Source organism: Heteronotia binoei, chromosome 18, assembly GCF_032191835.1.
Source record: "Heteronotia binoei isolate CCM8104 ecotype False Entrance Well chromosome 18, APGP_CSIRO_Hbin_v1, whole genome shotgun sequence".
Taxonomy (NCBI): Eukaryota; Metazoa; Chordata; class Lepidosauria; order Squamata; family Gekkonidae; genus Heteronotia; species Heteronotia binoei.
In genome coordinates, this window is record NC_083240.1 from 34862321 (window position 1) to 34889694 (window position 27374).

A 27374-nucleotide genomic window follows, 5' to 3' on the forward strand; every position below is an offset into this window, starting at 1 on the left:
GTGAAAGCAACGTCACCCCAGAGTCGGAAACGACCGGTGCTTGCACAGGGGACCTTTCCTTTCTTTCCAAGGGGGACCTAAAAGTAGCTTACAAACACTGGTTTCCCCACTTTCATTTTATCCTCGATACAAAAACTCTTCCATAGAGATAGATCAAGATGGGTACAGTGGCCATGTCAGTCTGTAGCAGTAAAAAAGAACAAGAGTCCAGGGGTACCCTAAAGACTAACAGATTTTGTAGCACGCTATGAATTTTTATGACTCTCGGGCTGCTAATATCTGAGTGGTGAGACTACTCAATTTTAGCTGGCAGAACAGAGAGCTACAGGGGACCATATAAAAGAATATCAAGATGGGAAGCCATGTTAGTCTGTTTGCAGCAGTAGAAAAGGACAAGAGCCCAGTAGCACCTTTGTTATGCATTGCATCCAAGTCTTCGGGTATAACACAGCGAACGCTACAGAGGCGACTAGGGGAAACCCACTGGTCCCCAGATGTAGCTCGCTAATACGCTCCGCCTATCAAGCTCTGTGGCTGGAAGTTTAACTGGCCAGGATTGGACCTGGCCAGATGGAGGGTTGTTCCGGGGCATGTATATATTTGGGACCCGGCTGGACCACGTTTCACCCTCTTGTGATGTACCAGCTAATAAAGTATGTTGTCTTCAACACGTCTCGTCACTGGGTACATTACAACCTTAAAGACTAACACAGGGATGGTCAAACTGTGGCTTGGGAGCAATGTTCCCTCTAAGCTGCAGAGACTTGTGGGCAAAAATTCTACTTTGTGAGCTGCTGGCACTGAAGTTGGGAGCTCCTGCATAAATTAGTGTGCTCTGTGGGGGGTCACCCTCCGCTCACCCTAACTCAGCTTCGCGGGAACACTGGTTGAGGGAACACAGATTTAGTCCAGCACTCCGATCCTGAAACACCACCCACTGGCTCTTGAGTTTTCCTAGGTTCCAAAAGAAGGCGCCATTTCCTTCTTCCAGGCCACCTGACGGCTCCTTCCCCTACTGGCCCCAAGAATGGATGGATGCTGCCAAGAGTCAGGGAAGGGGGCCGCCTGCGCCCTTGGACGATGGCTTTGCAAGTTGGCGCCGAGCCCCGTCGCCTCCCCCGGAGCTGCCGAGCGTAAAAGCGCACAGCCCGCGGCGGGGCTCCCAGCGGCTATTCTCGGGGCCGGCCTTGGCAAGCGCCGCCGAGGAGGGGCCGCCCCACGCAGCTGCCTGCCCTTTGGCCCCTGCAGGCCCGCCTGCGGCCGAGGGCGTCGCTCCGTCCAGAGGCCCGGGGAAGAAGAGGGGAGCGAGCGAGCGGCGGCCCGCCAGGTACCGGGGCGCGGGGAGGGGGCGCGCGCAGGGGCTCCAGGTTTCTCCCCGCGGCCTAGGCCGGCCTTGAGCGCCACGTGGGAGCCCCGCTGCAGCCGCCGGCGCGCCAGCCCGCCCTGCCTGCGTCGCAGTGACCTCTTGGCAACCCCCCCCCCACCCCGCTGCAGCGCTGAGGCTGAAGCGTCGCAGGCACCGGGGATGGAAAGGCGGCGCCTCTTGGTGTTACCTTCGGGGGCCTTGTTGATAGATCCAAGCGGGCAGCCGTGTTGGTCTGAAGCAGTTGAACAAGGCAGGAGTCAAGTGGCACCTTTAAGGCCAACCAATTTTTATGCTCTTAAGGTTATAAAGGAAAGGAAAGGTCCCCTGTGCAAGCACCAGTCGTTTCCGACTCAGGGGTGACGTTGCTTTCACAACGTTTTCGTGGCAGACTTTTGACGGGGTGGTTTGCCATTGCCTTCCTCAGTCTTTTTACACTTTCCCCCCAGCAAGCTGGGGACTCATTTGACCGACCTCGGAAGGATGGAAGGCTGAGTCAACCTTGGGCTGGCTACCTGAACCAGCTTTCGCTGGGATCGAATTCAGGTCGTGAGCAGAGTTCAGATCACAGTACTGCAGTACTGCTGCTTTACCACTCTGTGCCACGAGCCGCTTAAGGTTATCAAAGGTGTGCTCAATTTGTTAATTTTACTATTTTCACTACCCACCGTGTTACATTCTAAACCACTGCCTACCAGATAATTTTACTTCACTGTCTTAAATCTTGGTTCTTAAATCTGTACCATGTTGCATTCTGGGCCACTGCCTACCAGCTATGTATGGCTCTGTTCACTGTGCTGGATTCCTCGTCTGATGAAGTGTGCTTAAGAGCACACGAAAGCTTACTTCTAAATAAAAATTGGTTGGTCTTAAAGGTGAAACTTGACTCCTGCTTTGGAGAATTGTTGAGCCTGTCCAGCCCTTGGGCAAGCGAGGGCTCATCTACGCGACGGTTGTTGCCCCAGCGGGTGCAGGGTTGCAGTCAGAAGGAGAGGGTGGTGCGTCACTGCCCTAGGGTTGCCAGTCCCCAGGTGGATAGTGAAACTAGGATCTTAGCGTGCAGCTCTGTATAAATTTTTAAAAACCGCTAAGAGACACCATAGATTTTAAACATTAAAACAGTGTAATGCAGAGGTCAGTGGTGTTCTGACCAAGCTTGCGCGTAGAACTTCAAATAGACAAGAGCATGTAGCAAAAAGGCATTCACAGAAGACAGTTCAAAAACAGTATTTCCAATCACAAAGGAGTAACAATATTCCAGTATTTAGTTCATAGAATTACAAGAAGCCCTTCCAAAGACATCTGTTCTAGTTACCAAGACGTTTCATCCGTCTTTCTTCAGTTTGGAGGCTTATTTATCACTGGAACCCAATCTTTACAATACATTCATAGGAGACCAACAAGGTTCAGAACATGTCTGTAAGATTTCCAGGTTCTTCCAGGTGGGGGCAGGGGATCCCCCGGTTTGATGCCTTCCTTCCACTTCAGAGTCATCAGAAAGTGGGGGCGGGGGGAGGAAATGTGTGCTGAGCACTCCATTATTCCCTATGGAGACCAATTTCCATAGGGTATAATGGAGAATTGATCCACGTACATCCGAGGGGCTGTGTTTTGAGGTAGATGCAACAAATTTTCATCATAGCATCCGGTGCCTCTCCTCAAAACACCCCCCAAGTTTCGAAAAGATTGGACCAGGGGGTCCAATTCTATGAGCCTCCAAAGAAGGTGCCTCATTCTTCATTATTTCCAAACGGAGGGAAGGCCTTTTAAAAGGTGTGCGGTCCCTTTAAATGTGATGGCCACAACTCTCTTTGGTGTCCAATTATGTTTGTCCCAACCTGGCTCCTGGCTCCACCCCCAAAATTCCCAGATATTTTGGACCTAGCAACCCTTCGCTGCACAGTCCTCAGGACTTGCTTGGCTCATCGCTATTTGCACGGATTTCCTCCCTCCCTTTGCAGCTGGTGCCTCTTCTTCTTCACCAAGGCAGCCTGACCGTATTCCATGGACTTGCGCCGTGTTGTCGCCTCCCAGGAGCGAGGCTGGTATCTGCAGCTGATGGCGCCCAACGTCAAGGGGCCCGGTTATGCCTGGCTGGACCCCTCCCGTCTCTACTGCCACCCTCAAGTAAGGACTGGGAGCGGGGAGGGAGAGTCACAGTGCAAGGGGGTGGGCTGCTGGGTGGGAGCCGCTCTAGAGTGAGCCGGAGAGCCCCCTGCAGAAAGAGAAGCATTCCTCCTCTCCAGAAAAACAAGGAAGGACTAGGTTGATAGGTTGGGCCCCTTTGAGTGCTACAGCTGGCAGGGTGCCTTGAGGGCTTGCCCAGGGCAGGCCCTGCCACGGAACAAACTAGGCGATCGTCTAGGGTGCCGAATTGGCTGCCCCCATGTGACTTGGTGATGTAATCAGTGCGAGGGGGGCGGGGCGCCAGAAGTTTGCCTTGCCTAGGGTGCCGGACAGTCTAGGGCCAGCCCTATGTTTGTCTCTTGGGTGTCGCTGCACAAGGGGAATTCTGCCCCCCGGTTGGTTTCGTCCCTGAGTGGCAAAGGTGGGTATGAAAGGGAAGAGTCCCGGTTTTCTGTTGCATAGCGGGCTCAGGCGGTCTAGCAAATAGGAGGGCCGCTGCCAACCTTTCGACTGGCCCTCTGAGCTGCAGGGGATTGTTTTAATGTTTGCAGGGCAGGCGGCTGTCAAAAGCCAAAGAGCGACGAAGGTTATTTGTCCTTGTTGGTTGACTCTCCCGCCAGCGAGTTTCTTTCATTTGAATTTGGATGCTTCTTGAACCCCTCCCCCGCTCCTTCCCCCAATTTTACCAGGCGTTGCAAGACTGCATTGAGGACTTGGTGCAGCCGTTTCAGGATGAGGCCATTGACTTGGTTGCTGGGATTGATGCGATGGGCTTCATTTTAGGTAAGCTTCATAGGGTCACCTAGTCCAACCCCGGTCCCTCTGTTCCACATGGTGGGGCTTAAAACTCAAGGCAGAGCTCAATCAGGGAGCAGGTGTTGTCAGGCAGATGCCTCTGAACATATTCAGAGTGCATTTTTTCTTAGGGGCGATTCCCCACTACCACCTGCTTAGCATTCTTAGGACTGTGAAGGACTCTGTCCCGGGGCAAGTCTTCCAAGCAGAATGGAACCCGACTCTTGCCCTCCAATCAGAGATGTCAGCTTCTTTGGAGGCCCTACTTTTGTGCCATTCTTAGCAATCAGAAAGGTGGTTCCCATCCCTGAAAAGGCTTCATTGGAATCAGAGCAACAGCTCAGTCTGCAGACAGCTCTGGGGCAGGGCCGGAGGAATCCTGCTAGGTCCTTTTGCCGGGGTCGTCGGGTGCTAGAGATGTGAAGGTGTGACTCTCCATGATCTTATCCACTCACGCTTCGACATAGGAGATGATACTGGATTTATATTCCGCCCTCCACTTTGAATCTCGGAGCAGCCTACAATCTCCTTTACCTTCCTCCCGCACAACAGACACCCTGTGAGGTAGGTGGGGCTGAGAGGGCTCTCACAGCAGCTGCCCTTTCAAGGACAACTGTGCAAGAGCTATGACTGATCCAAGGCCATTCCAGCAGCTGCGAGTGGAGAAGACTGCAGCCCTTCTCTCTGAATCAGAGGCTTACAATCTCCTGTATCTTCTCCCCACACAACAGACACCCTGTGAGGTGGGTGGGCTGAGAGGGCTCTCACAAGGACAACTGTGTGAGAGTTATGACTGACCCAAGGCCATTCCAGCAGCTGCAAGTGGAGGAGTGGGGAATCAAACCTGGTTCTCCCAGATAAGCATCCGCACACTTAATCACTATACCAAACTGGTTGCTCTCCCCTCAGGTGCTGCCATTGCCAGCTTCCTCCAGAAGGGGTTTGTGGCCATCCGCAAAGCCGGGCACCTGTGCGTGGAGACCATCACTCAGCCTTACAGGGATTATTCTGCCCGTGACAAGCTGATGGAGATGCGGATGGATGTCATCGTGCCAGGTGAGCCACTGCCATCGCAGCCACGCACCGGAACCACAGGGATGGGACAAAGCGCCTACTTGCCCGATCCACCACCCTAAATGCATGGATAGCCCCTGTGCACCCCCTGGATTTACTGATCTGGCCCACTTGAAACATGTGGAGGCAGGGAGGATGGAACAGCTGGTACGCTAACACAGCTTTGGCGGTGTCTTCTTCTGCCAGGCCTCCGAGTCTTGCTGGTGGACCAGTGGGTGGAGACTGGGGGAACCATGCGGGCTGCTGTCCGGCTGGTAGAAGAACAAGGAGGCGTGGTGGCAGGTATGGAGAAGGGGGCATTTGGCCAGCGACACCCCCCCTCCCAGGCTAGTGCTGATTGCTGCCTCCGCTTCCTCCCCACCCCCGGCAGGAGTGGCTGCCATCTGCATCGAAGATAGCGAGGGAGGCTCTTGGCTCAAAGGGAACTACAAGTGGGCCCACTGCGTCCCCTCCCACCTGATGCCCCAGTTCAACGCCCACTACCTGGACTCTTTCCAAGCCTTTGAAGCCAGATGACACCTGCTGTAGCTGAAGGGGGGGGGCACACGCATCCCATCTCAAGTCGGCTGAGTTTATGTAGGAGCACATGGCGCAAGCATCCGGGCACTGAATAAACCCACACCATGGAACCCACAAACTTAAAACTTCCAGACCTGACCCTAAGAGCACTCCTTGGTTTAACCTGTCATCCTCTCTTCTTCTGGATGGATATCCTGGAAGCCTACAAGCAGGAACAGAGGTCAAAGGGAATCCCCCACTGCTGCCTCACACTCCACCCTGGTGTTTTAGAGTTGCCAACCTCCAGGTGGTGGCTGGAGATCTCCTGGGCTGGACAACTGATCTCTAGGTGACAGTTCAGTTCACCTATTTAAAAATAGCCACTTTGGAAATTGGGGCCTATGGCGTTATACCCCACTGAGGTCCTCCCCTCACCCATTAAAAAAAACCCTGCCTCTCCATCTCCTCCTCCCATCTCATGATTTCCCAACCCGGCACTGGCAGCTCTAAGTTGACCTGCCTCCAGAGGTCCCCTTTAACTATTATGTCCAGGACTTTATTTGTAGCAGGAACTCCTTTGTATATTAGGCCACCCCCCCAATTTAGCCAGTCCTCCAGGAGCTTACAGGGCCTACTGTAAGCTCTTGGAGGATTGGCTACATCAAGGCTGTGTGGCCTAATATGCAAAGCAGCTCCTGCTAGAATTCCACCCCTGGACCCAACCAATACTCCTTCTCCGCTGTAGAGCCTTGTGAGCAAAAATTCTACCTCGTGAGCTACTGGCGTTAAAAGTCGTAAGCCACTGCAGGCATTAGTTTGCTCTGGGGCCATTTTTCCTGAGCTGAGACAAAAATGTGCAAGACGGAGGCTTAAAAACTGTGAGCTAGCTCACACTAACTCAGCTTAGAGGGAACAGTGGCCCCAACCCTGCATTGCATGAAGGACTTTCCTAACTCCGCTGCCCCTCAACTTCATTGGGTGCCCGAGTTCTAATATTTTCTGGGGGTCAGAAAAAGTTCCCTGTATCCCCTTCCCCCCCCCCCCCCCCTTCTCCTTGCTGCCCAATGTCTTTTCAAGTTGATGGGATCTTCCAAGGTGTAGCTTTTCCCGCTCCCATAAAGAGAAGCAGCTAAAACAGCCTTCGACTAACCAGCCCTGGCAGAAATCAATAAACCAGAGTGAATCTTTGTTCTTGTGATTATTGCCACCATTAGGAATGTATAAAGTGCTGGAGGTGGTTTGATATTTGTTCTCTGATGTCGCCGGAATGGGAAGGTCAGAGGGCTGGAGATGCCGCGGGTCTCCTGTCGCTGCTGCCCTGGGTGGGGGAAGGAGCAAAGCCCCGACAGCATGGGCCACTCAGTGTTCTTTTGGGGGAGACGGCCAGAGCCAAGACCAGCAACCCCTCCTGGAGACCACAGCTGGAAAACTCTGGCCCAACCACACAGAGTCCCTGCGGCAGCTGACACGCTGGAGCCGATGGGAGCTCTTGGGATCCCTTGTCTTTGTGACCCAGCAGGTGGGATGTTCCTGTCCCTGGACCAGGCCCATCCTTTCAACCCGCCCCCCCTTCCAACTATATAGCCCCTCCATTGGAGGGTCCCAAATCTGTCCCCTTTGCTCACCGCCACTCTGAACAAGTAGTAGCGTTGCTGCTGGTCTTTTCGCTTTTTTCTCTCCCCTTCCCTAACACACCTCGCAGAGGAAAGGGGGAGAAGAGTCAAGAGGTCTCTTGTCTCTCCGAGAGGGAGGGCACAGAAGAAAGGGGTGTGGGGAGCAGAGCTGCTGTGACTGCCCAGGCACAAAGGGAGGTCAGCTTGTGGGACTGAAGGCAGCTTACAAAGCCAAGACCCCTGGGCTGCCAAACTGGGTGGCCCTCCAGCCCTCCCGAACAACAAATCCTGCTGTGGGCCTCACCAAATATGACATCCCGGCTATGGCCCCGCCCTGCACATCTGGAAGGCGAAGGCCTGAGACTGGGTCAAGAGCCGAGGTTACCAACGGGCAGGAATACAGGCCAAGGGGTCAGGCAGGCCGATTCTGGCAAAATCCCTAGCCTGCAAACAGGCACAGGCAGAAGCTGGTCAGGGCAGCGCTGCTGGAACCAGGGAAGGAGCAACATGCAACGAGGTCCGAAAGCGTTGGCTGTGGCCCAAGAGGAAAATGGAGGCCAGGAGGGGCGTCTCCTATAGGAGGGGGTCCCTCACTCGTCTCCAGGTCATAAGCCACAGAAATGCCCAGCTCGGGTGAGGGAGTGGGGGGAGTCGCTGTCCTTTGGTATCAAAACGAGTTCAGTGCGAAGACGAGGTGGGCAATGGGGCGGGGTCCAGGCGGGTGACATCACTGGCAGCATTTGGCATGGCGTCTCTTCTCGGTCAGGTACAAGTCCCGTTCGTCGCTAGCAATCCCTGGAAGAGACGGTGCAAGGCATGATCTCAGCAATGCAGAATCCAATCCAAATCCTGTGATGCACATCCAGGCCTGTAGCTACAGTGGGGCCCAAGGGAGGCCCATCCTTTCAAACCCCCCTTCCATTGGAGGGCCTCCAATCTGTCCTCTTTGGTCACCACCACTCTGAAGAAGTTGTAACATCGCTGCCGGTCTCTCTGTCGTGAGAGGGGCACATAAGAAAGGGGTAGGGGGAGCGGAGCTGCTGTAACTACTCAGGTGAAGGGAGGTTGGCTTGTGGAACTCAAGGCAGCCTGCAGTACCAAGAGCATGTGGCCATCAAACCTGGCCCCTGGCCCCCACAAACAACAAATCTTGCAGTGGGCCTCACCAAACATGGGGAGGGACGGTGGCTCAGTGGTAGAGCATCTGCTTGGGAAGCAGAAGGTCCCAGGTTCAATCCCTGGCATCTCCAACTAAGAAGGGTCCAGGTAAGTAGGGGTGAAAAACTTCAGCTTGAGACCCTGGAGAGCCACTGCCAGTCTGAGTAGACAATACTGACTTTGATGGACCCAGGGTCTGATTCAGTATAAGGCAGCTTCATATGTTCAAATCCTGGCTACCACCCTGTGCACATCCCTGTCTGCAAGGCCCTGCGTCTGGCCCAATTCTGCAAAGAACTGCTGACTAGGACCACTAGATGTCACTCATGTACCTTACAAGCATTAAATAACAATTTATTCTTTACAAAAATCCAATCTCTGTCTTGTCTGGTTTGTGGTCAGAACCAAAATATTACAATGAACCAATGTGGGAAGAGAAAAGCACAATGAGATACAGTCCCAAAATTTCAATAGTCTCCCAATAGGAGAGCCGGTTTGGTGTCGTGGTGAAGTGTGCGGACTCTTATCTGGGAGAACCGGGTTTGATTCCCCACTCCTCCACTTGCACCTGCTGGAATGGCCTTGGGTCAGCCACAGCTCTGGCAGAGGTTGTCCTTGAAAGGGCAGCTGCTGAGAGAGCCCTCTCCAGCCCCACCCACCTCACAGGGTGTCTGTTGTGGGGGAGGAAGGGAAAGGAGATTGTGAGCCGCTCTGAGACCCTTTGGAGTGGAGGGCGGGATATAAATCCAATATCTTCTTCATCTTCATCTTCTTCCCTCCAGTAGTATCACAATTTCTGATGTTCCACTTGACGTGCACACGTGAAGGGGAGTGGACTCATGCAGAATCTTGAAAATCCATAAGAAATTGTGATGCTACTGGAGTGAGACTGTTGAAACGTTGGGACTGTATCTCATCGTGCTTTTCTCTTCCCACATTGGATGATTGTAATATTTTGGTTCTGACCACAAAGCAAACAAGACAGACTGGATTTTTGTAAAGAATAAAATGTTATTTTAATGCTTTTAAGAAACATGAGTGGCATCCGGTGGTCATAGTCAGTGGTTCCTTTCTCTTTTTTTTGTGATTCTGCTTGCACACTGGCTTCCCCCTCTTTCTTACCAATTCTGCAAAGGGCGAAAGCAGCACAGGGGATGCCACTGGGTTTAGATTTCAGCATCCGGAGCAGGTCAACATTCATTTCGGGTTCTGTTTTTAAAGCAAGCGCCTCAGCCTCATAGCTGTAAAGCTGCACATGGAATGAGCAGTTGTGCAGCTCCCCGTTTTGACACAAAAACCACCATGCTCTTTTTCCTTCTCCCTTGCGCAAATCAAACTTGTCAGTATTTTAATACTATTTTCTATTTCCTCAAGCCAGATTTTTTCCCTCTTAACTCTATACAGCTTTTAAAGTTATTTCCACCCACTGCATATAGCTGCTGTAAAAACGGCATTAAAAAGAAGCCAACCGTTAAAAAACATCAGCGAGAACGGTCAAAAACAAAAGAAAACAGGCAAAATTTGTACTTGCATATGAGTGGGTGGGCAATTGCTGCTGCCACTGCAGGGGGCGGTGGAGACACTGGCCACAAGTTCCTACTGTTGGGCCTGTAGAGCCTCTCCCTCCCCAAACAACTGTCAGAACAGACCAAAGAATGCAAAACTATGCAAAATGCCAAGATGACGCTTGCTCAAAAGTCCACAGGGACCCCTGTGCTAGCTTCCGCAACCTGTATAATTTATACAAGGACCAAAATTGGGGGGCAGACCACAGACTACGCAAAGCCTGTCTTATGAGGTCAGATCGATGTCAGCTGCACACTGCCCCCAGGAGGCAAAAAGGTTCTAACCTCCGCCCCATGCGAGAGAACAGGGCACGATCTGGGGCTGGCTGTCCTCACGCAGCACGGCACTTACGCACAATGTCGCCAATCCGGCGAGCGCTACTCTTCTCCAGCTCTGCCAGGACGCTGCCCTCAAAGGTCTGCGCTGCCACTCGGAAGAAGAATTCCCGCACGTTCTCCCCTGTCAGGAAAGGGCAAGGAGGAGGAGAGAAATCATTTGCCCAAATACCACTAACATGTGAGTACAATGACCATGCAGGGCAATCTTAAAGAACGGCTTTTTTTGTAGCATGAACTCCTTTGCATCTTAGGCCACACCCCCTGATGCAGCCAATCCTCCAAGAGCTTACAGTAGGCCCTGTACTAAGAGCCCTGTCAGCTCTTGAAGGACTGGCTACATCAGGGGGTGTGGCCTAATAGGCAAAGGAGTTCCTGCTACAAAAAAAAGCCCTGCTAAAGCATTAGGGATGCTGTCAATCTGCCAGGGACTGATAACAGTTTCCTACAGCAGTAACTCAGCATTGGCCACAAAGCACTTCCCCCACCTTCAGCAGCCACATGTGGGTGGACATCTTGGGAAGAGGCAGGGATGGAATTCTAGCAGGAGCTCCTTTGCATAATAGGCTACACACCCCTGATGTAGCCAATCCTCCAAGAGCTTACAAAAAAGAGCCTTGTAAGCTCTTGGAGGATTGGCTACATCAGGGGTGTGTGGCCTAATATGCAAAGAAACTCCTGCTAGAATTCCACCCCTAGGAAGAGGTGACAAAGGGCAGGGGGGCAAGCAAAAGGGGATGTGCCCCAAGATGGAGGAGCCCCATTGTCCTACCTGCCCCAGCCAGGATTTGGAAGTGCTCACCTGTGAGTGATGATACAGCCCAGTATTCTGCCTGCATCTCTTTTGCCACCTTGAGGGCATCCCTCTCCATGAACCTGTACTGTGCAGGTGACTATAGGAAAGGAGAGAGGAAACAGGGAAATCAGCTGGGTGAGTTTGGCCAGCAAGGCGGTAATGATGCGCACCAAGAGAGGTTTGCAACCTGGAGCAAAGAGGGAGGAATCATGACAAGGTGCCCAGCCAGCCAGGGACAACCCTGAGATCCACATGGCGTTGCTTTATATTGGATCAGACCAGGGGTGGCCAGACTTGAAGGATTGGCTACATCAGGGTGTGTGGTCTAATATGCATAAGCACTCCATGAAATTGCCAAGCAGTCGGGTTAGAACGGATAAAAGGAAGTACTTCTTCACCCATAAGGGATTAACACATGGAATTCACTGCCACAGGAGGTGGTGGCGGCTGCAAGAATAGACAGCTTCAAGAGAGGACTGGATCAACATATGGAGCAGAGGTCCATCAGTGGCTATTAGCCACAGCGTATTGTTGGAACTCTCTGTCTGGGACAAGTGATGCTCTGTATTCTTGGTGCTTGGGAGGGGCAACAGTATGAGGATTCCAGTGTCCTAGCCCCACTGATGGACCTCCTGATGGCACCTGGGTTTTTGGCTACTGTGTGACACAGAGTGCTGGACTGGATGGGCCATTGGCCTGATCTAACATGGCTTCTCTTATGCCACACAGAATAAACATCAGATGTTTGAGAGTCACAAGGGAAGGAAGGAAGGAAGGAAGGAAGGAAGGAAGGAAGGAAGGAAGGAAGGAAGGAAGGAAGGAAGGAAGGAAGGAAGGAAGGAAGGAAGGAAGGGAGGGAGGGAGGGAGGGAGGGAGGGAGGGGAGAGAGGTAGAAAAAAAAGCAACTTTAACTTTAAAATGCATTCTCCAAGCTGCCAGCTGGCTTGGCTTGGAGGAGTGATTGAAAGAGACAAATGCCTTCTCCAAGCTGGCCGATGGGGCAGTGGGGGCTTCGAGAGCCTCACAATATGTGTGAAGGAGCCACATGTGGCTCCTGAGCTGCAGTTTGGCCACCCCTGGATCAGACCCCAGGTCCATGAAGGTCAGTATTGTCTATTCGGACTGGCAGAGGCTTTCCAGGGTTTCAGGTGGAGGTCTTTCCCATCCCCCACCGCCTGATCCTTTTAGCTGGAGATTCCAAGGACTGAACCTGCGACCTTCTCCATGCCAAGCAGAGGCTCTACCCTTGAGCCACAGAATCAATGAACAATTCTACTCTTGCTTAGGACAAAGGAGAGCTCCCGGTATACTGGGGTTGCAGCTGGAGGGGACCGCGCCCATCCTCTTTGCCTCCTCCCCTCTTACACTGAGATCCTTCTTGGTGCCCACTAAGAAGAGGATGGCGCTGGAAGGGTCGTTCTCTTTCAAGGCATCGGTCAGCCACTGCCTGCAAGGGAGAAGCAGGAGAGACAAGCATGTTTCCAAGCTGGATTTTAAGTTCTCTTTCTAAATAAATAACCAAAGTGGTGCAGGGGTGAGGGAAGGAAGAACTTTAGCCATGTTTCATCCTGACCTGGATCGCCCAGGCAAGCCTGATCTCGTTAGATCTCAGAAACTAAGCAGGGCCAACTCTGGCAAGTACTTGGATGAGGGACTTCCAAAGGAATACCAGGGCTGGGACACGGAGGCAGGACGGCCCTGTCACTAGGCAAACTAGGTGATCGCCTAGGGTGCTGGTCTGCTGGGGGCACTGATTTGGGCGCCTCCCATGTGACTCGGTGACATTATTAGTGCGGCGGGGGGGGGGGGTACCAGAAGTGAGCTTTGCCTAGGGTGCCAGAGAGTCTAGGGCTGGCCTTGCATGGAGGCAGGCGATGCAAGTCACCTCTCTGAAAGTCCAGGCCCTCAGTTGGGGTCGCCAGACGTCAGCCGTGACTTCCAAGGGCATGCGCATGTACGCACACAAGTTAGCCATGTCTCAAAAGACAATAAAATGTTTTACAGCCTTTAATATTATAATAACAAAAGGCTGGAAGTTTGGCTGGATCTTCCTCATCCTCTAATACGGATTTGTTTGTATTAACTTTCAGAGTACGGAGACAATCCTAACCAGTGTTGAGAGAGAACACGGACTACAATTTACTTGGGGAAAATTATTTGCTACCTCTGAACTGGCATTCCAAATAAATAAATTTCCCCGGCGTGGGAGTGGAACAGAAGGCTCTAAAATCCAGCCAAGCTGTAAAGTAACCATTCACATTTATATTGACTTTTGGAAAAGAAGAGAAACAAGTCCAAGCCTATAACAATAAGCCTGCCCCTCCTCCCCCCCCCAACGCATTTTCCACCATAACAAGATCTTACTCAGTGCTCCACATCCCCCAGGAGGTCACGCACCTGGTGTGGTCGAGAGATGTCACATCGTTCACGTCAAATACAAGAATGATGGCTGCAGAAACAGATATTGGGTGGGGGGGACATCACAGGTGAGTGACATATTTCCAGATACGTTGTACTCTGTCCCTAGCCCATAGATAACATGGGATGGGGGTGGGACAGGGTGATATTCATTCACATTCAAAATTGTCACACCCAACCAATTTACCAGAAAACCCCCGAATTCATGTGAGAGGTACCAGAATGTGACAACCTATACTTTTGAGAGAGCCAGTTTGGCATAGTGGTTAGGTGTGCAGATTCTTTATCTGTGAGAACTGATCCCTCACTCCTCCATCTGCAGCTGCTGGAAGAGCCTTGGGTTAGCCATAGCTCTCACAAGAGTTGTCCTTGAAAGGGCAGCTACTGTGAGAGCCCTCTCAGCCCCACCCATCTCACAGGGTGTCTGTTGTGGGGGCGGGGAGAGGTAAAGGAGATTGTGAGCTGCTCTGAGACTCTGAATTCAGAGTGAAGGGCGGGGTATAAATCCAATATCATCATCATCTCCTCCTCCTCACAAGAAGCAATGAGAACACAGATAGGGCCTCTGTCACTTTTAAAAGCTCAATATTCACTGGCCCATGGAACAGCAACTGGCTGAAAAGAGCCATGGGAAAAAAGGGAGCAAAAAGATCACTGTCCCACTACTGTTGTTGCGTGCATATCCTGTGGTAAAAATGGGATCTACACACTCCCCTGTCTTAGCAGGTAAGAAATTCACACAGCGGGCCAAAGTTCAAAGTTAATCGCCTCAGGGAGTATACTTGACGCCTCGGGGCGTTTTCGCACTTACCTTAAGCCGGAGCGACGTCCCTCTTCACCGCGCAGCGTTTGCACGGTTTTCGCACTAATTGCTCCGGAGCACCTGGAAGAGCCGCAAAGTCCCTCGGCTTTAGCGTCGCAAATGTAAACCGCTGGGTTTACATTTGCGACACAAAAGCCGCGGGACTTTGCGGCTCTTCCAGGTGCTCCGGAGCAATTAGTGCGAAAACCGTGCAGACGCTGCGCGGTGAAGAGGGACGTCGCTCCGGCTTAAGGTAAGTGCGAAAACACCCTCAGTCTCCATCCAACCTTTTTTCCTGTTGTCACCACTAGAGGTCAGAAAGGAATGGCTAAGTCCTCTAGGAATGCCCTTGGGTGCCACAATGCAACACCCATACCTTTCTTGGCAAGTGTTTTTAGAAAATGGGCAGAGCCAGATGGGGCTTTTGCCCTGCAGAGCTTCTGACTGGCCCTCGGAGATCTGATTGGCTGCACAGATTTATAAAATATCACTTCAGCAAGTGCACCAGGGATCTTCACTGTGTGACTGAGCACTGACTGTAATTTGCTTGGGGGGGAAATTATTTGCTACCTCTGAATTGGCATTCCTAATAAATGAATCTCCCCAGTGAGGGAGCGTGCAGAGGTGGGGAGGGGAATAAAGGGCTCTACAATCCAGCCAAGCTGTAAAGTATTCAATGAAGCTGCCTTATGGTGAACTGGACTACTGGTCCACCGAAGTCAGTACCAACTGCTCAGACTGGCATCAGCTCTCTGGGGTCTCAGCTAGATTTATCACATCACCAACTGCTAGATCCTTTAATTGGATACACAGGGATTGAGCCTGGAACCTTCTGCATGCCAAACAGATGCTCTGGGGCTCATCCATGGCCCCTCCCCAAGCATGTGGCATGTCCAGACTTCTCCCTGTTGTCCCTCTAGTCTTCCTCCTCCTCCTCTTCAACTTGCCAAGCAAAAGGAGCCCTCCGCCACCCTTTATCCTTACCCAGCAACCTCCTGTCTATTCAGAGCCATCGTCTAGGCAGAACTGGGAGGGGCTGTAGCTCAGGGATGGAGCATTTGCTTGGTTTGTGGAAGGTTCCAGGTTCACTCCCCACCATCCTCAATGAAGGATCAGGTGGCAAATGATGCAAAAGACCTGAGATGCTGTAGAGCTGCTGCCAGTCTGAGTAGACAATATTGACTTTGACGGACCTGCTGAATGCTTTTTGCATAGTTGTGGGTCTGCTCTGCCCCTCCTGGAGGAGACAATCACCAGTACTCACTCCTTGGTGGTGTAGCAGTTAAGAGCGGCAGGCTCTAATCTGGAGAACCGGGTTGGCTTCCCCCTTCCTCCTCCACATGGAGCCTGCTGGGTGACCCTGGGCCAGTCACGGTTCTCTCAGAACTCTCTCAGGCCCCACCTACTTCACAAGGTGACTGTGTTGGGAGAGGAAGGGAAGGCAATTGTAAGTCCCTTTGAGACTTCTTTGGCTAGAGAAAAGCAGGATATAAAAACCAACTCTTCTTGTTCTTCTTTGGAAGACCCTTTTGCCCCCAATCCCAGCCAGCCATTTATCCCACGGTGAACATACAAACTATTTTTGCAGCCATTCGTCTGACCTGAGTGGCGGTTTAAGGAAATCTCTGAGCACCAGCAGGGTACTGGTTAAATACACACAAACAGATCTCTGTGCTAGCATCTCACCTTGTGCTCCTCGGTAGTAGGTGGACGCAATGCACTTGAAGCGCTCCTGGCCGGCCGTATCCCACCTGGTGCGGGGTGAAGATGCAGCCAGTTAGCTCAAAGCCCCACGAGGGGCTGCAGCAATCAGGATGGCCACCCCATAGCAAGAAGCCCCCCAGGAGAGTTGCCCAAAGCGGGCAAAGGTTTTCAGACTCACAGCTGCAGGCTGAACGGAACCCCCAAGACCTCGAAGCGCTCCATCTCAAAGTCCACTCCAATGGTGGCTTTGTAGTTTTTGTCAAAGGTGTCTTTGCAAAATCTGGGGAGGCCGAGAGAGAAAATGAGACCCTGGACTCTGGCTTCTGCTCACCCAATGCTTCAGGACTCCCTAAAGGAGCCATGCACCTGCTTCCCTGCCCCAGCCAAGTTTCTAGCTCATACGGCTATGAGGATGGGCAAGAAGTTAACATTGTAGTTTGGTGTAGTGGTTAAGCGTGTGGACTCTTATCTGGGAGAATCGGGTTTGATTCCCCACTTCTCCACTCGCAGCTGCTGGAATGGCTTTGGGTCAGCCATAGCTCTGGCAGAGGTTGTCCTTGAAAGGGACAACCCCACCCACCCACCTCACAGGGTGTCTGTTGTGGGGGAGAAGATATAGGAGATTGTAAGCCGCTCTGAGACTCTGATTCAGGGAGAAGGGCGGGGTATAAACCTGCAATTCTTCTTCTTCAATTTTTGGATTTCTCAAAAACTGGCTTCTTATTCATGAGCTGTAGTTAGTCTCTTTTTTTTACACAGTGGTTTGTGTACGTTGTGTAGCAACAGATTGTTGTTGCCTTTAAAGGTCAGCCTGATGCATTTCAAAAAGCAATTGTTTAAGGGGCATAGGAAGCCAGGCCAAAGAAAGTGAATGCTTCAGCCCTGCAAGCAAGGAAATTCAGGTCCGGTCTCGCCTCTCTGTTCTCTCGCAGTCCGAAGCAATGCTTCCTCTACGCAATGGAGTCTTGGGAGCAAAACTTCTACATCATGAGCTACTGGCATCCAAGCTGTGAGCGAGCAATTTGGCTGCTGCATAAATTAGTTTGCCCTGGGGCCATCCTTCCTGAGCTAAGACAAAAATGTGTGAGCCGGAGGCTAAAAAACTGTGAGCTAGCTCACACTAACTCAGCTTGGAGAGAACACTGATCAGGAGCAATCTTCCAGCTCCCTACACCTCCCCAGCCCACTGGCATTCACAGGTGTCCCTCTGAGTTTCCCGTCCCAAACAGCCCAGGGGGTTACCTGTTGATCAGACAGGTTTTGCCCACCGAGAGGTCGCCCACCACGATGATCTTGGATATTTTAAACCTGCCGAGTGAAAAGCAACAACCCGATTAGCTTCTCTTGGGTGGAAGGAGGAGCCATTCCCAGGAGCAGGAGGTGAAAAGCTGCCATCTGGACTCTGGCTCAGGGGAAGAGACCCTGTTCAGTCTGCAGAAGGTCCCAAGTTCAATCCCTGGCATCTCCAGCTCTCAAAGGATCAGGTCATAGGTGATGTGGAAGACATCCACCTGTGAGCCCGAGGTTGAGTAGACAATGCAGACTCTGAAGGGTGGCCGAACTGTGGCTCGGGAGCCACATATGGTGTTTTCACATATATTGTCTGGCTCTCAAAACCCCCACTGCCTTGTCGGTCAACTTGGAGAAAGCGTTTCTCTTTTTAAATCACTTCTCCAAGCCAAGATAGCTGGCAGCTTGGAGAATGCATTTAAAGTCCAACCTCGTTTAATAATTTTAAAAGGAAGTACTTCTTCACCCAAAGAGTGATTAACACATGAAATGAACTGCCACAGACACAGCCAGCTTCAAGAGGGGACTGGATAAACATATAGAGCAGAGGTCCGTCAGTTGGTATTCGCCACAGCGTATTGTTGGAACTCTCTGTCTGGGGCACAGATGCTCTGTATTCTTGGTACTTGGGAGGGGCCACAGGGGGAGGGCTTGTAGAGTTCTGGCCCCACTGATGGACCTCCTGATGGCACCTGGTTTTTTGGCCACTGGGTGTACAGAGTATTGGACTGGATGGGCCACTGGCCTGATCCAACATGGCTTCTCTTGTGTTCCTAAGTTAAAGTTGCTTTCTTTCCACCTCTTCCTCCCTCCCCCATCTTCTTGCCTTATTTCCCTTCTTCCCACATGCCCTCCCTTCACTCCCTGTCTTGCATCTTTCAAACATCTGACCTTTATGTGACTATGTGGCTCTTATATTAAGTAAGTTTGGCCACCCCGAAGGATCTAATTCCGTATAAGGCCGCTTCAAGTGTGAACAGACTCTGGGGTTTTCCCAGCCAAAAGGACTCTTGCCAATGAAGCTCCTGCAGCTGGTCTTGGACATCGAGTCAAGCAGCCCCTCCCTGAGCAGACTTTAGGGCCTCCCAGAGACAGTGACGGGCAACTGGTTTGGGACCAGGCTCCGTCACTGCCTTAGAGCACTGAGGGCACGGTGGTATATCTTCGCTGGACCCAAGACTACTGAGCATAAGGCGGAAGCTCCAGAGGCAGTCTACTTATCAACACCAAGTGCTCGGGAGGAGTGGCTAAACTTGCTTAACATAAGAGCCACATAAAATAAACATCAGATGGTTGAGAGCTGCAGGGAGGGAGGAAGGAAATACATGGAGGAGAGGTGGAAAGAAAGCAATTTTAACTTTAAATGCATTCTCCGAGCTGCTGTCCAACAAGGCAACGGGGACTTCAAGATCCACGCAATATGTGGGAAAGAGCCACCCCTGATCTAGAGAGCCAGTTTGGTGTGGAGAGCCAGTTTGGTGTAGTGGTTAAGTGCGGGCTCTTATCTGGGAGAACCGGGTTTGATTCCCCACTCCTCCACTTGCACCTGCTGGAATGGCCCTGGGTCAGCCATAGCTCTGGCAGAGGTTGTCCTTGAAAGGGCAGCTGCTGTGAGAGCCCTCTCAGCCCCACCCACCTCACAGGGTGTCTGTTGTGGGGGAGGAAGGGAAAGGAGATTGTGAGCCGCTCTGAGACTCTTCAGAGTGGAGGGCGGGATATAAATCCAATATCTTCTTCTAGAGACTGTGCAGTTGCTTTCATGTTCTGCCAGCGCTTTTCCAGAGGCCCTTCTCAATGGAACATGGCTGGGCTTGTGCCACCTCACCCCTAAAACCCAGCTAGTTGCCAGCCTCAGGATGAGGCTAGAGATCGCCAGGGATCACAAATTTATTTATTTATTTGATTTACGTATATCCTGCCCTCCCCACCAAAGCAGGCTCAGGGCAGCTCAAACATAAAATCATAATAACAATTAAAACAATTATATTATAAAATCACAAATTCTACAGTTTAAAACAATTCAAATAGTTTTGGTGCTGATCTCATCAGATGTTGTGTATTTCTGGTGGCGACGGCATTTCTCCAGATTCCTACGATGTAGGCTGCGCGTCAATTAAAAGCCAGCCAGAAGACAGCAGTCTTGCAGGCCTTGCGGAAATGAGCAAGGTCCCGCAAGGCCTTCACCTCCTCTGGTAATTGGTTCCACCAGTGGGGGGCTGCAACCAAGAAGGCCCTCTCTCTGGTGGTCTTTAGTTTGGACTCTTTCAGCCCAGGGATTACTAATAGATTTTGTGATCCAGATCGAAGTACGGTCTGGGGAACATGTGGGGAGAGATATCCCAAAGGTAGGCAGGTCCTAGGCCATGTAGGGCTTTAAAGGTAATAACCAGCACCTTGTAACGAATCCAGTACACTATTGGCAGCCAGTGCAGTTCCCACAGCCCCGGCTGTATGTGCTCCCACCTGGGAAGCCCCAATAGCAGCCTGGCCGCCACGTTCTGCACTAGCTGTGGTTTCCGGGTTCGGCACAGGGGCAGCCCCAAGTGGAGGGCATTAGAGTAATCCAAACTCGAGGTGACCGTAGCATGGATCACTGTTGCCAGGTCGTCGCACTCCAGGAAGGGGACCAACTGCCCCACCCGCCTTAGATGAAAAAAGGCGGATTTGGCAGTGGCTGCTATCTGGGCCTCCATTGTCAGGGCAGGCTCCAGCAACACCCCCAAGCTCTTGACCTTGTGCGCCATTGTCAGTGGCGCACCGTCAAATGCTGGTAAGGGAATTTCCCTGCTCAGACCACCGCGACTCAGGCAAAGGACCTCTGCCTTCGCTGGGTTCAACTTCAATCGACTCCGCCTGAGCCAACCTGCCACAGCTTGCAGTGCCAGATCTTCTGGGGCACAGTCAGGCCGTCCGTCCATCAGTAGATAGAGCTGAGCTCCAGACGACATGTATTTATTGATGAGTTATTTGTTTAAAACATTCATTCCACTTCTGCTGGAAAAAACGGCTGCACTGGAAGGTGGACTGCATGGCGTGATCTCCTGGCGTGAGAGCCAGTTTGGTATAGTGGTTAAGTGTGCGGACTCTTATCTGGGAGAACCGGGTTTGATTCCCCACTCCTCCACTTGCACCTGCTGAGATGGCCTTGGGTCAGCCATAGCTCTGGCAGAGGTTGTCCTTGAAAGGGCAGCTGCTGTGAGAGCCCTCCCAGCCCCACCCACATCACAGGGTGTCTGTTGTGGGGGAGGAAGGTAAAGGAGATTGTGAGCCGCTCTGAGACTCTTCGGAGTGGAGGGCGGGATATAAATCCAATATCTTCTTCTTCTTCTACCAAGATCCCTCCCCTCCCTAAACACCGCTCTTCCAGGCTCCACCCTCGGATCTCCAAGTATTTCTAAACCTGGAGTTGGAAAACGATAAATCCAACGCTTGGGGGAGGGAGGCTCCTGCCACCATCTCCCTGTCCTCAGGGCCGTAGCCAGGATTTCATGTTTGGTGGGGCCCACGGAAGGATTTGTTGGGGGGGGCACCTGGTTTGTCTGCCCAAGACTCTCGGCATTGTAAGCTGCCTTGAGTTCCGCAAGCTAACCCCACACCCCCTTCGCCTGGGCAGTTACAGCAGCTCTGCTCCCCCTGCCCCTTTCTTATGCACCCGTCTCTCAGAGAGACAGAGACCTCTTGAGTCTCTCCCCCCTCCCTTTGCTCAGCAAGGTGTGTTAGGGAAGGGGAGAGAAAAAAGCGAAAAGACCTGCCGCGATGCTACTACTTGTTCAGAGTGGCGGTGAGCAAAGGGGACAGATTGGGGGGCCCTCCAATGGAGGGGCCATACAGTTGGAAGGGGGGGTTGAAAGGATGGGCCTGACCCCTCCCAGGCCCCACTGTAGCTATAGGCCTGCCTGTCCACTCCCTGGAAATGGGGACTGGATTGGATGTGGGAAGTGCTTTCTGTTAACAGGAGAAGTCCTGAGCCCGCCCTCCAGCTGCATTCTTGCTCTATGACAAGTCCTCAACGTGCTCTGGCACAGCCGGGGAGCCAGGAGGGGGACTCCCACCTTCCCTGAGCGGCTGCAGAAGCAAGCGGGACAGGCAAGGCAGCTGGAGGAAGAGAATCCAGCAAGGCTGGGCGTGCCCAGGAGTTACGCTCTTCTCTTCTTGCTCTCTCTGTGTGTGCATGCATGAGGCCCGCATGACTCCCTCCCTTCCCTCCTCATCCATCTTCCTTCCTTCCTTCCTTCCCTCCCTCCTCATCCATCTTCCTTCCTTCCTTGTCTTGCAGCTCTCCATGCATTGTTTTGTGTCTCTCCCCCACTTTTTCCTCTCTGGTGGGCAAGCGCTACGTACCCCACAGTGCCAGTGCGCTGGGCCTGACACATTCCAACTACTTTGGAGTGGAAGGAGGTCCTGGTATTCAGTGCTGCCTCTTTGGTGAAACACTGAAAAAGAGATCGGGGGGGGGGGGGGAATTAGGACATCCTGAGATCATGCGTTGCAGGCCCCCCGCCAAGCCTTCTCAGAGGTCAGGGGAGGGGGCTAGAGGTACACAGAGAAAAAGATGTCAACCCAAACCAGAAACCCCTGCTGGCCTGTGGAGGAAGAAGCTGCACAACCTTCCTTCATATTGCCCTGCAGTTAAATTCACCCAGACCTGGATGGCCCAGGCTGGCCTGATCTCATCAGATCTCTTGAGGAGCGATGGTGGCTCAGTGGTAGAGCATTTGCTTGGGAAGCAGAAGGTCCCAGGTTCAATCCCCGGCATCTCCAAAAAAAGGGTCCAGGCAAATAGGTGTGAAAAACCTCAGCTGGAGACCCTGGAGAGCCGCTGCCAGTCTGAGAAGACAATACTGACTTTGATGGACCATTCAGTATAAGGCAGCTTCATATGTTCAAGCCACTGTGTGACACAGAGTGTTGGACTCGAGGGACCGTTAGCCTGATCCAACATGGCTTCTCTTATGCTCTTATGTCCCTGCTTCAGAAACCAAAAAAAAGTGCAGGGTCGCTATGCAGAAGCAGGCAATGGTCAACCGCCTCTGAACACCTCTTGCCTTGGAAACCCTACAGGGTCACTGTAAGTCAGCTGTGACTTGATGGCAAAGAATCCAACTGACTTGGTCAAGAAAGGCAAGCTATAATGATAGTGCGTAACAGGATTACAAAGCAGCCAGGAGATGGTTTGCCTTTTGCACACTGCAGTCTGCCAAGTCTGTTATCCCTTCCTCTGGACTGTGGATCTCTGGGCTTTGAAGGCCTACAAGCAAGCTTACAACTCTCCCCAAGACATTGAAACAGCTGAAATGGGAAGTCCCTGGGCAACTGTCTAGCTTGGTCCCAGCTCCAGACACCAAAAAGACATTCCCAAGCCTTCATGCCCCCTGCTAGGGCAACCAGGCTGTCCCTGTCCCATGCCAAAACCACCCTTTGCCTCTCATAAGGAAGATTCTAGCCCAGGGGTGGCCAAATTTGCTTAACATAAGAGCCACATGGAATAAATGTGAGATGTTTTAGAGCTGCAAGACATAAACGTCAGATGTTTCAGAGCTGCAAGGAAAGGAAAGGAAAGGAAAGGAAAGGAAAGGAAAGGAAAGGAAAGGAGAGGAGAGGAGAGGAGAGGAGAGGAGAGGAGAGGAGAGGAGAGGAGAGGAGAGGGGAGGGGAGGGGAGGGGAGGGGAGGGGGGAAAATAGGTGGGAGAGGTGGAAAGAAAGCAACTTCAACTTTAAATGTATTATCGAAGCTGCCAGCTGGTTTGGCTTGGAGAAGTGATTTCAAGAGACAAATGCCTCCTCCAAGCTGGCCAATGGGGCAGTGGGGACTTCAAGAGCCGCACAATATGTGTGAAAGAACCACAAGTGGCTTCCAAGCTGCAGTTTGGCCACCCCTGCTCTAGCCCCACAAGTGTGGCTCTTTTCCTGTTTCCATTCCCATCTTTCCACCCCCCCACAGGAACTGTGGCCTCCTTACCAGGGGCAGCTCAGCAATGACCCGATCCTTCCTGACAGGTGCAAGGAAACTCATGACTGGGACTGCAGACGCCTCAAGCATTCATACCTGGCCAGAAAAAAAGGTTGGCAGAGGTGGCAGGTATTTCAATGCGGGCATTTTATTTTCAAATTATACCCCATTTTTCAAAGAACATCCACATCAGCTGGTATCCATGCCCTGCCCTCCCACGTTCTCGGTTCTCCTATATCTGAAACTGAAAGTCCCTTGTGGCTGGGGACTTGGCGTATCAAAGAGCTGTCCCATATGCGATGTGACAATGTTTCTTGGCTCTTCTGCATCGCTGGTGGCAAAGTCATAGCACTGAAACAAACCAAAATGGGCAACTAGAATGATTCAAGGGTTGGAACACTTTCCCTATGAAGAAAGGTTAAAACGCTTGGGGCTCTTTAGCTTGGAAAGCCAGTTTGGTGTAGTGGTTAAGTGTGCGGACTCTTATCTGGGAGAACCGGGTTTGATTCCCCACTCCTCCACTTGCACCTGCTGGAATGGCCTCGGGTCAGCCATAGCTCTGGCAGAGGTTGTCCTTGAAAGGGCAGCTGCTGTGAGAGCCCTCTCCAGCCCCACCCACCTCACAGGGTGTCTGTTGTGGGGGAGGAAGGGAAAGGAGATTGTGAGCCGCTCTGAGACTCTTCGGAGTGGAGGGCGGGATATAAATCCAATATCATTATCATTATCATTGGAGAAACGTCGGCTGAGGGGTGACATGATCAAGGTTTACAAGATTATGCATGGGATGGAGAAAGTAGAGAAAGAAGTACTTTTCTCCCTTTCTCACAATACGAGAACTCGTGGGCATTCAATGAAATTGCTGAGCAGTCGGGTTAGAATGGATAAAAGGAAGCACTTCTTCACCCAGGGGGTGATTAACACATGGAATTCACTGCCACAGGAAGTGGCGGCTGCAAGCATAGGCAGCTTCAAGAGGGGATTGGATAAACATCTGGAGCAGAGGTCCATCAGTGGCTATTAGCCACAGCATATTGTTGGAACTCTCTGTCTGGGGCAGTGATGCTCTGTATTCTTGGTGCTTGGGAGGGGGCCACAGTGGGAGGGCTTCTAGTGTCCTGGCCCCACTGATAGAGCCGGGTGTGACACAGAGTGTTGGACTGGATGGGACACTGGCCTGATCCAACATGGCTTCTCTTATGTTCTTAATCATGAAGCTTTGCCAATGCAGCCTGAACCTGGCTGGAGTGAGTTTGGAAACCCACCCTAGGGCCCCGCCAACATTTCCAAGAAAATCCTGGTGCTTCTGCCTCAAAACCTTCCCCGAATCTGGAAGCTGGGCTTGGAGTCCAACAGTCTACTTGCCTGGACAAATGGAAGAGCGAGGGATTCAAACGTGAAATTTGCTGCCAGACGATGTAGTGATGGCCACAGGAATAAACAGCTTTAAAAGCAGATGAGGTAGATTCAGGGCGGAGAGGTTGGTCAGTGGTTACTGGCCAATGTGACAGGGGGGAAACTCCACATTCAGAGGCACGAAACCTCTGAATACAAGAGCCAGGCAGCAGCATCTAGGGAAGGCCTCGGCCTCCATGGCCTGTAGAAGGCCCTCCAGAGGAACTGGTTGGCCACTGTGTGAGGCAGGAGGCTGGATTAGATGGAGCCAAGATTTTGGGAGGTACATGCTGCCTGCTTCCCTTTGTCATCCATGTTCAGTCCAGCGAAAGGAAGTTTGTACCCCAAAAATATTGTTGGTCTCTTACCAACACAGCTGCCCTCCAAAGCAATCTAGATCAGGGGCTCCTATCAGGCCCTCGAGCAACTGGCTGTCATCTGCTTCCTTCTCCCTCTCTCTTGCTTCCTTCTGCATCACAGCTTGCTTTGCAAGGCTTGCTCAATCTCACAGGAGCTACAGAGCAAAGCCTCTATTTTTTTCCCATTGGCTGAGGGAGGAAGGTGGGGAGGCAGAGCATGTTTTTCCAGGCTCTCTCAATTGCACAGAGAGCTACTGAGCCAAGCCTCTCTTCCTTCTATTGGCTGAGGCTCTTCCCCTTCCTGGCCTCCAGGGGAAGGAAGGAAACAGCTAGAGCTTCCGTTGCCCAGTTTGCTAGATCCCATGGGAGAGATACAAAGAAAGCATCTTTAACGACAACGAGTGCTAATGTTTTAAGCATGTTTTATTTTAAGGGTTTTTTAAAAACAAAAAACCTTTAATTGTGTTTGTCTGTGTCCTTTATAAAGTTTATAACTCTGCTACCTAATCTTAAATAGATACACACAGCCCGGCCCAACTAGACATGGCCCAGCCCAGCAAGGTCTCATTTATGTCAGATCTGGCCCTCACAACAAATGAGTTTGACGCCCCTGGTCTAAATGATTTGTGCAGAAGGGAAAATATTATATTTTTACGAACTTTCTCTTCCAAAGCTGCCCCACGGTAAAGTCCAAGGGGTGTAACTGCATGAAAAAACTTCCTCCCTGCTCAATCTTTGGGGAGGGGGAGGGAGGGAATAGGGTCTGCTCCAAAAGCAACCGTATTGTACATGGAATTCACTGCCATGGGAGGAGGTGGCAGCGGCTGCAAGCATAGACAGCTTCAAGAGGGGACTGGATGAACAAATGGAGCAGAGGTCCATCACTGGCTATTAGCAACAGTGTATTGATGGAACTCTCTGTCTGGGGCAGTGATGCTCTGTATTTTTGGTGCTTGGGAGGGACAACAGTGGGAGGGCTTCTAGTGTCCTGGCCCCACTGATGGACCTCCTGATGGTGCCTTGGTTTTTGGCCACTGTGTGACACAGAGCGTTGGACTGGATGGCCCACTGACCTGATCCAACAAGGCACATTTGTCATTTTTTTCTCCAAAGCGTTCAAGGCGGCCAACACTGCTTCCCCCCCCCTCTCCCACTTTATCCTCACGACAATCCTGCGAGGTAGGTTATGCTCAGAAAAAACGACTAACCGAAAGCCACCGAGTCATTTTCTTGTCTCCCAGCCGCTACTCTGGTTCCCCCACTCACTCCACCCCTACACCAGAAAGGGCATTTTAGAAGCAGCAGACGGGCCTCAGCCGCTCTCCTGGCTTGCTTGTGGGGGAGCGGCGCGCCTTTCATTCACCGCTAGGAGTGAAAAGAGGGGGCCCCGATCCAGGGGAGCCATCGAGGGGCCTGACGCTGAACGCCGAAAGCCCCCAGATCTCTCCCTCCTTCTCCTCCTCCTCCTCCTCCGGCGGCGCCATCCCGCCCGTCCCGTCTCGCAGGAAGCTCGGAGGAGGGAGGGCGCAGTCGGTAACTCGATCCCCGGAAATTCCAGAGGACTCTCCGACCGGGTGGAAGGCGCAGGGGGCTGCGGGATGCCCGCCTAGCTAAGGCGGGAGAGACGAAGGGGCCTAATCCGTCGCAAGGAAAAGGTGCCGGGGCCCCTTCCCGCTAACCCTACGGGGGGGGGGAGGAGGAGGAGACTTGCAGGCGCTCTGCATGCGCCCAGAGACACTCTCGCCTTCCTGGGCGCAAAGAGGGTTGCGCTCGTCAAGGCGTCGCACTAGTTTCTGCGCACGGGGTCCCCGTCGAGGCTCCCTCCCTACCTTCTCCGGCGGCCAAGCGAGCAGGCAGACGAAGCGGCGGGCCGCGCCGACGACCCACCCGGCGGCATCTGCTCCCAATTAGTGACTCAGAGGCAGGCGGGGGCGGGCAGAGCCCCCCGCTGCGAGGGGAGGGCGGGAGGAGGAGGAGGGGCCCGGGGCCGGCCTGGGAGAGCGCGCCTGCTGCTGAGCCCGGCCACGCCATTCCTGCAGGGCCCGCACTTCGGCACGCGGGAGGGAGCGCGGCCAGTCTGCCGCCCATAAGGGAGCCTCGCCCCCGGGCCCCTCGGAGGTGCTCGGCTGGGTCA

At 52.5% G+C, this 27374-nt stretch overlaps 2 protein-coding genes across 3 annotated transcripts; one reads left to right on the plus strand and one right to left on the minus strand.

Annotated features, from left to right (window-relative positions):
- Window positions 1-3324: 3324 nt before the first annotated feature.
- LOC132587273 (adenine phosphoribosyltransferase-like) lies at window positions 3325-7044 on the plus strand. The gene is made up of 5 exons (XM_060259548.1): window positions 3325-3490; window positions 4180-4273; window positions 5195-5341; window positions 5546-5641; window positions 5730-7044. Exons 1-5 carry the CDS (start codon window positions 3368-3370, stop codon window positions 5873-5875), a joined length of 606 nt encoding a protein of 201 aa, XP_060115531.1. The 5' UTR covers window positions 3325-3367; the 3' UTR covers window positions 5876-7044.
- RAB34 (RAB34, member RAS oncogene family) lies at window positions 7037-27147 on the minus strand. 2 transcript variants are annotated; one of them, XM_060259546.1, is made up of 11 exons: window positions 27070-27147; window positions 23499-23585; window positions 21881-21972; window positions 17492-17557; window positions 16428-16529; window positions 16232-16296; window positions 13723-13774; window positions 12691-12772; window positions 11332-11422; window positions 10546-10653; window positions 7037-8265 (listed from the first exon to the last, which is right to left on the minus strand). In XM_060259546.1, the coding sequence occupies exons 2-11, from the start codon at window positions 23577-23579 to the stop codon at window positions 8198-8200; spliced, it is 807 nt and encodes a 268-aa protein (XP_060115529.1). In that variant the 5' UTR covers window positions 23580-23585; window positions 27070-27147; the 3' UTR covers window positions 7037-8197. The 2 variants fall into 2 exon arrangements, with proteins under 2 accessions (XP_060115529.1, XP_060115530.1); XM_060259547.1 differs by having other exon boundaries at window positions 26948-27115.
- Between the last annotated feature and the right edge of the window lie 227 nt (window positions 27148-27374).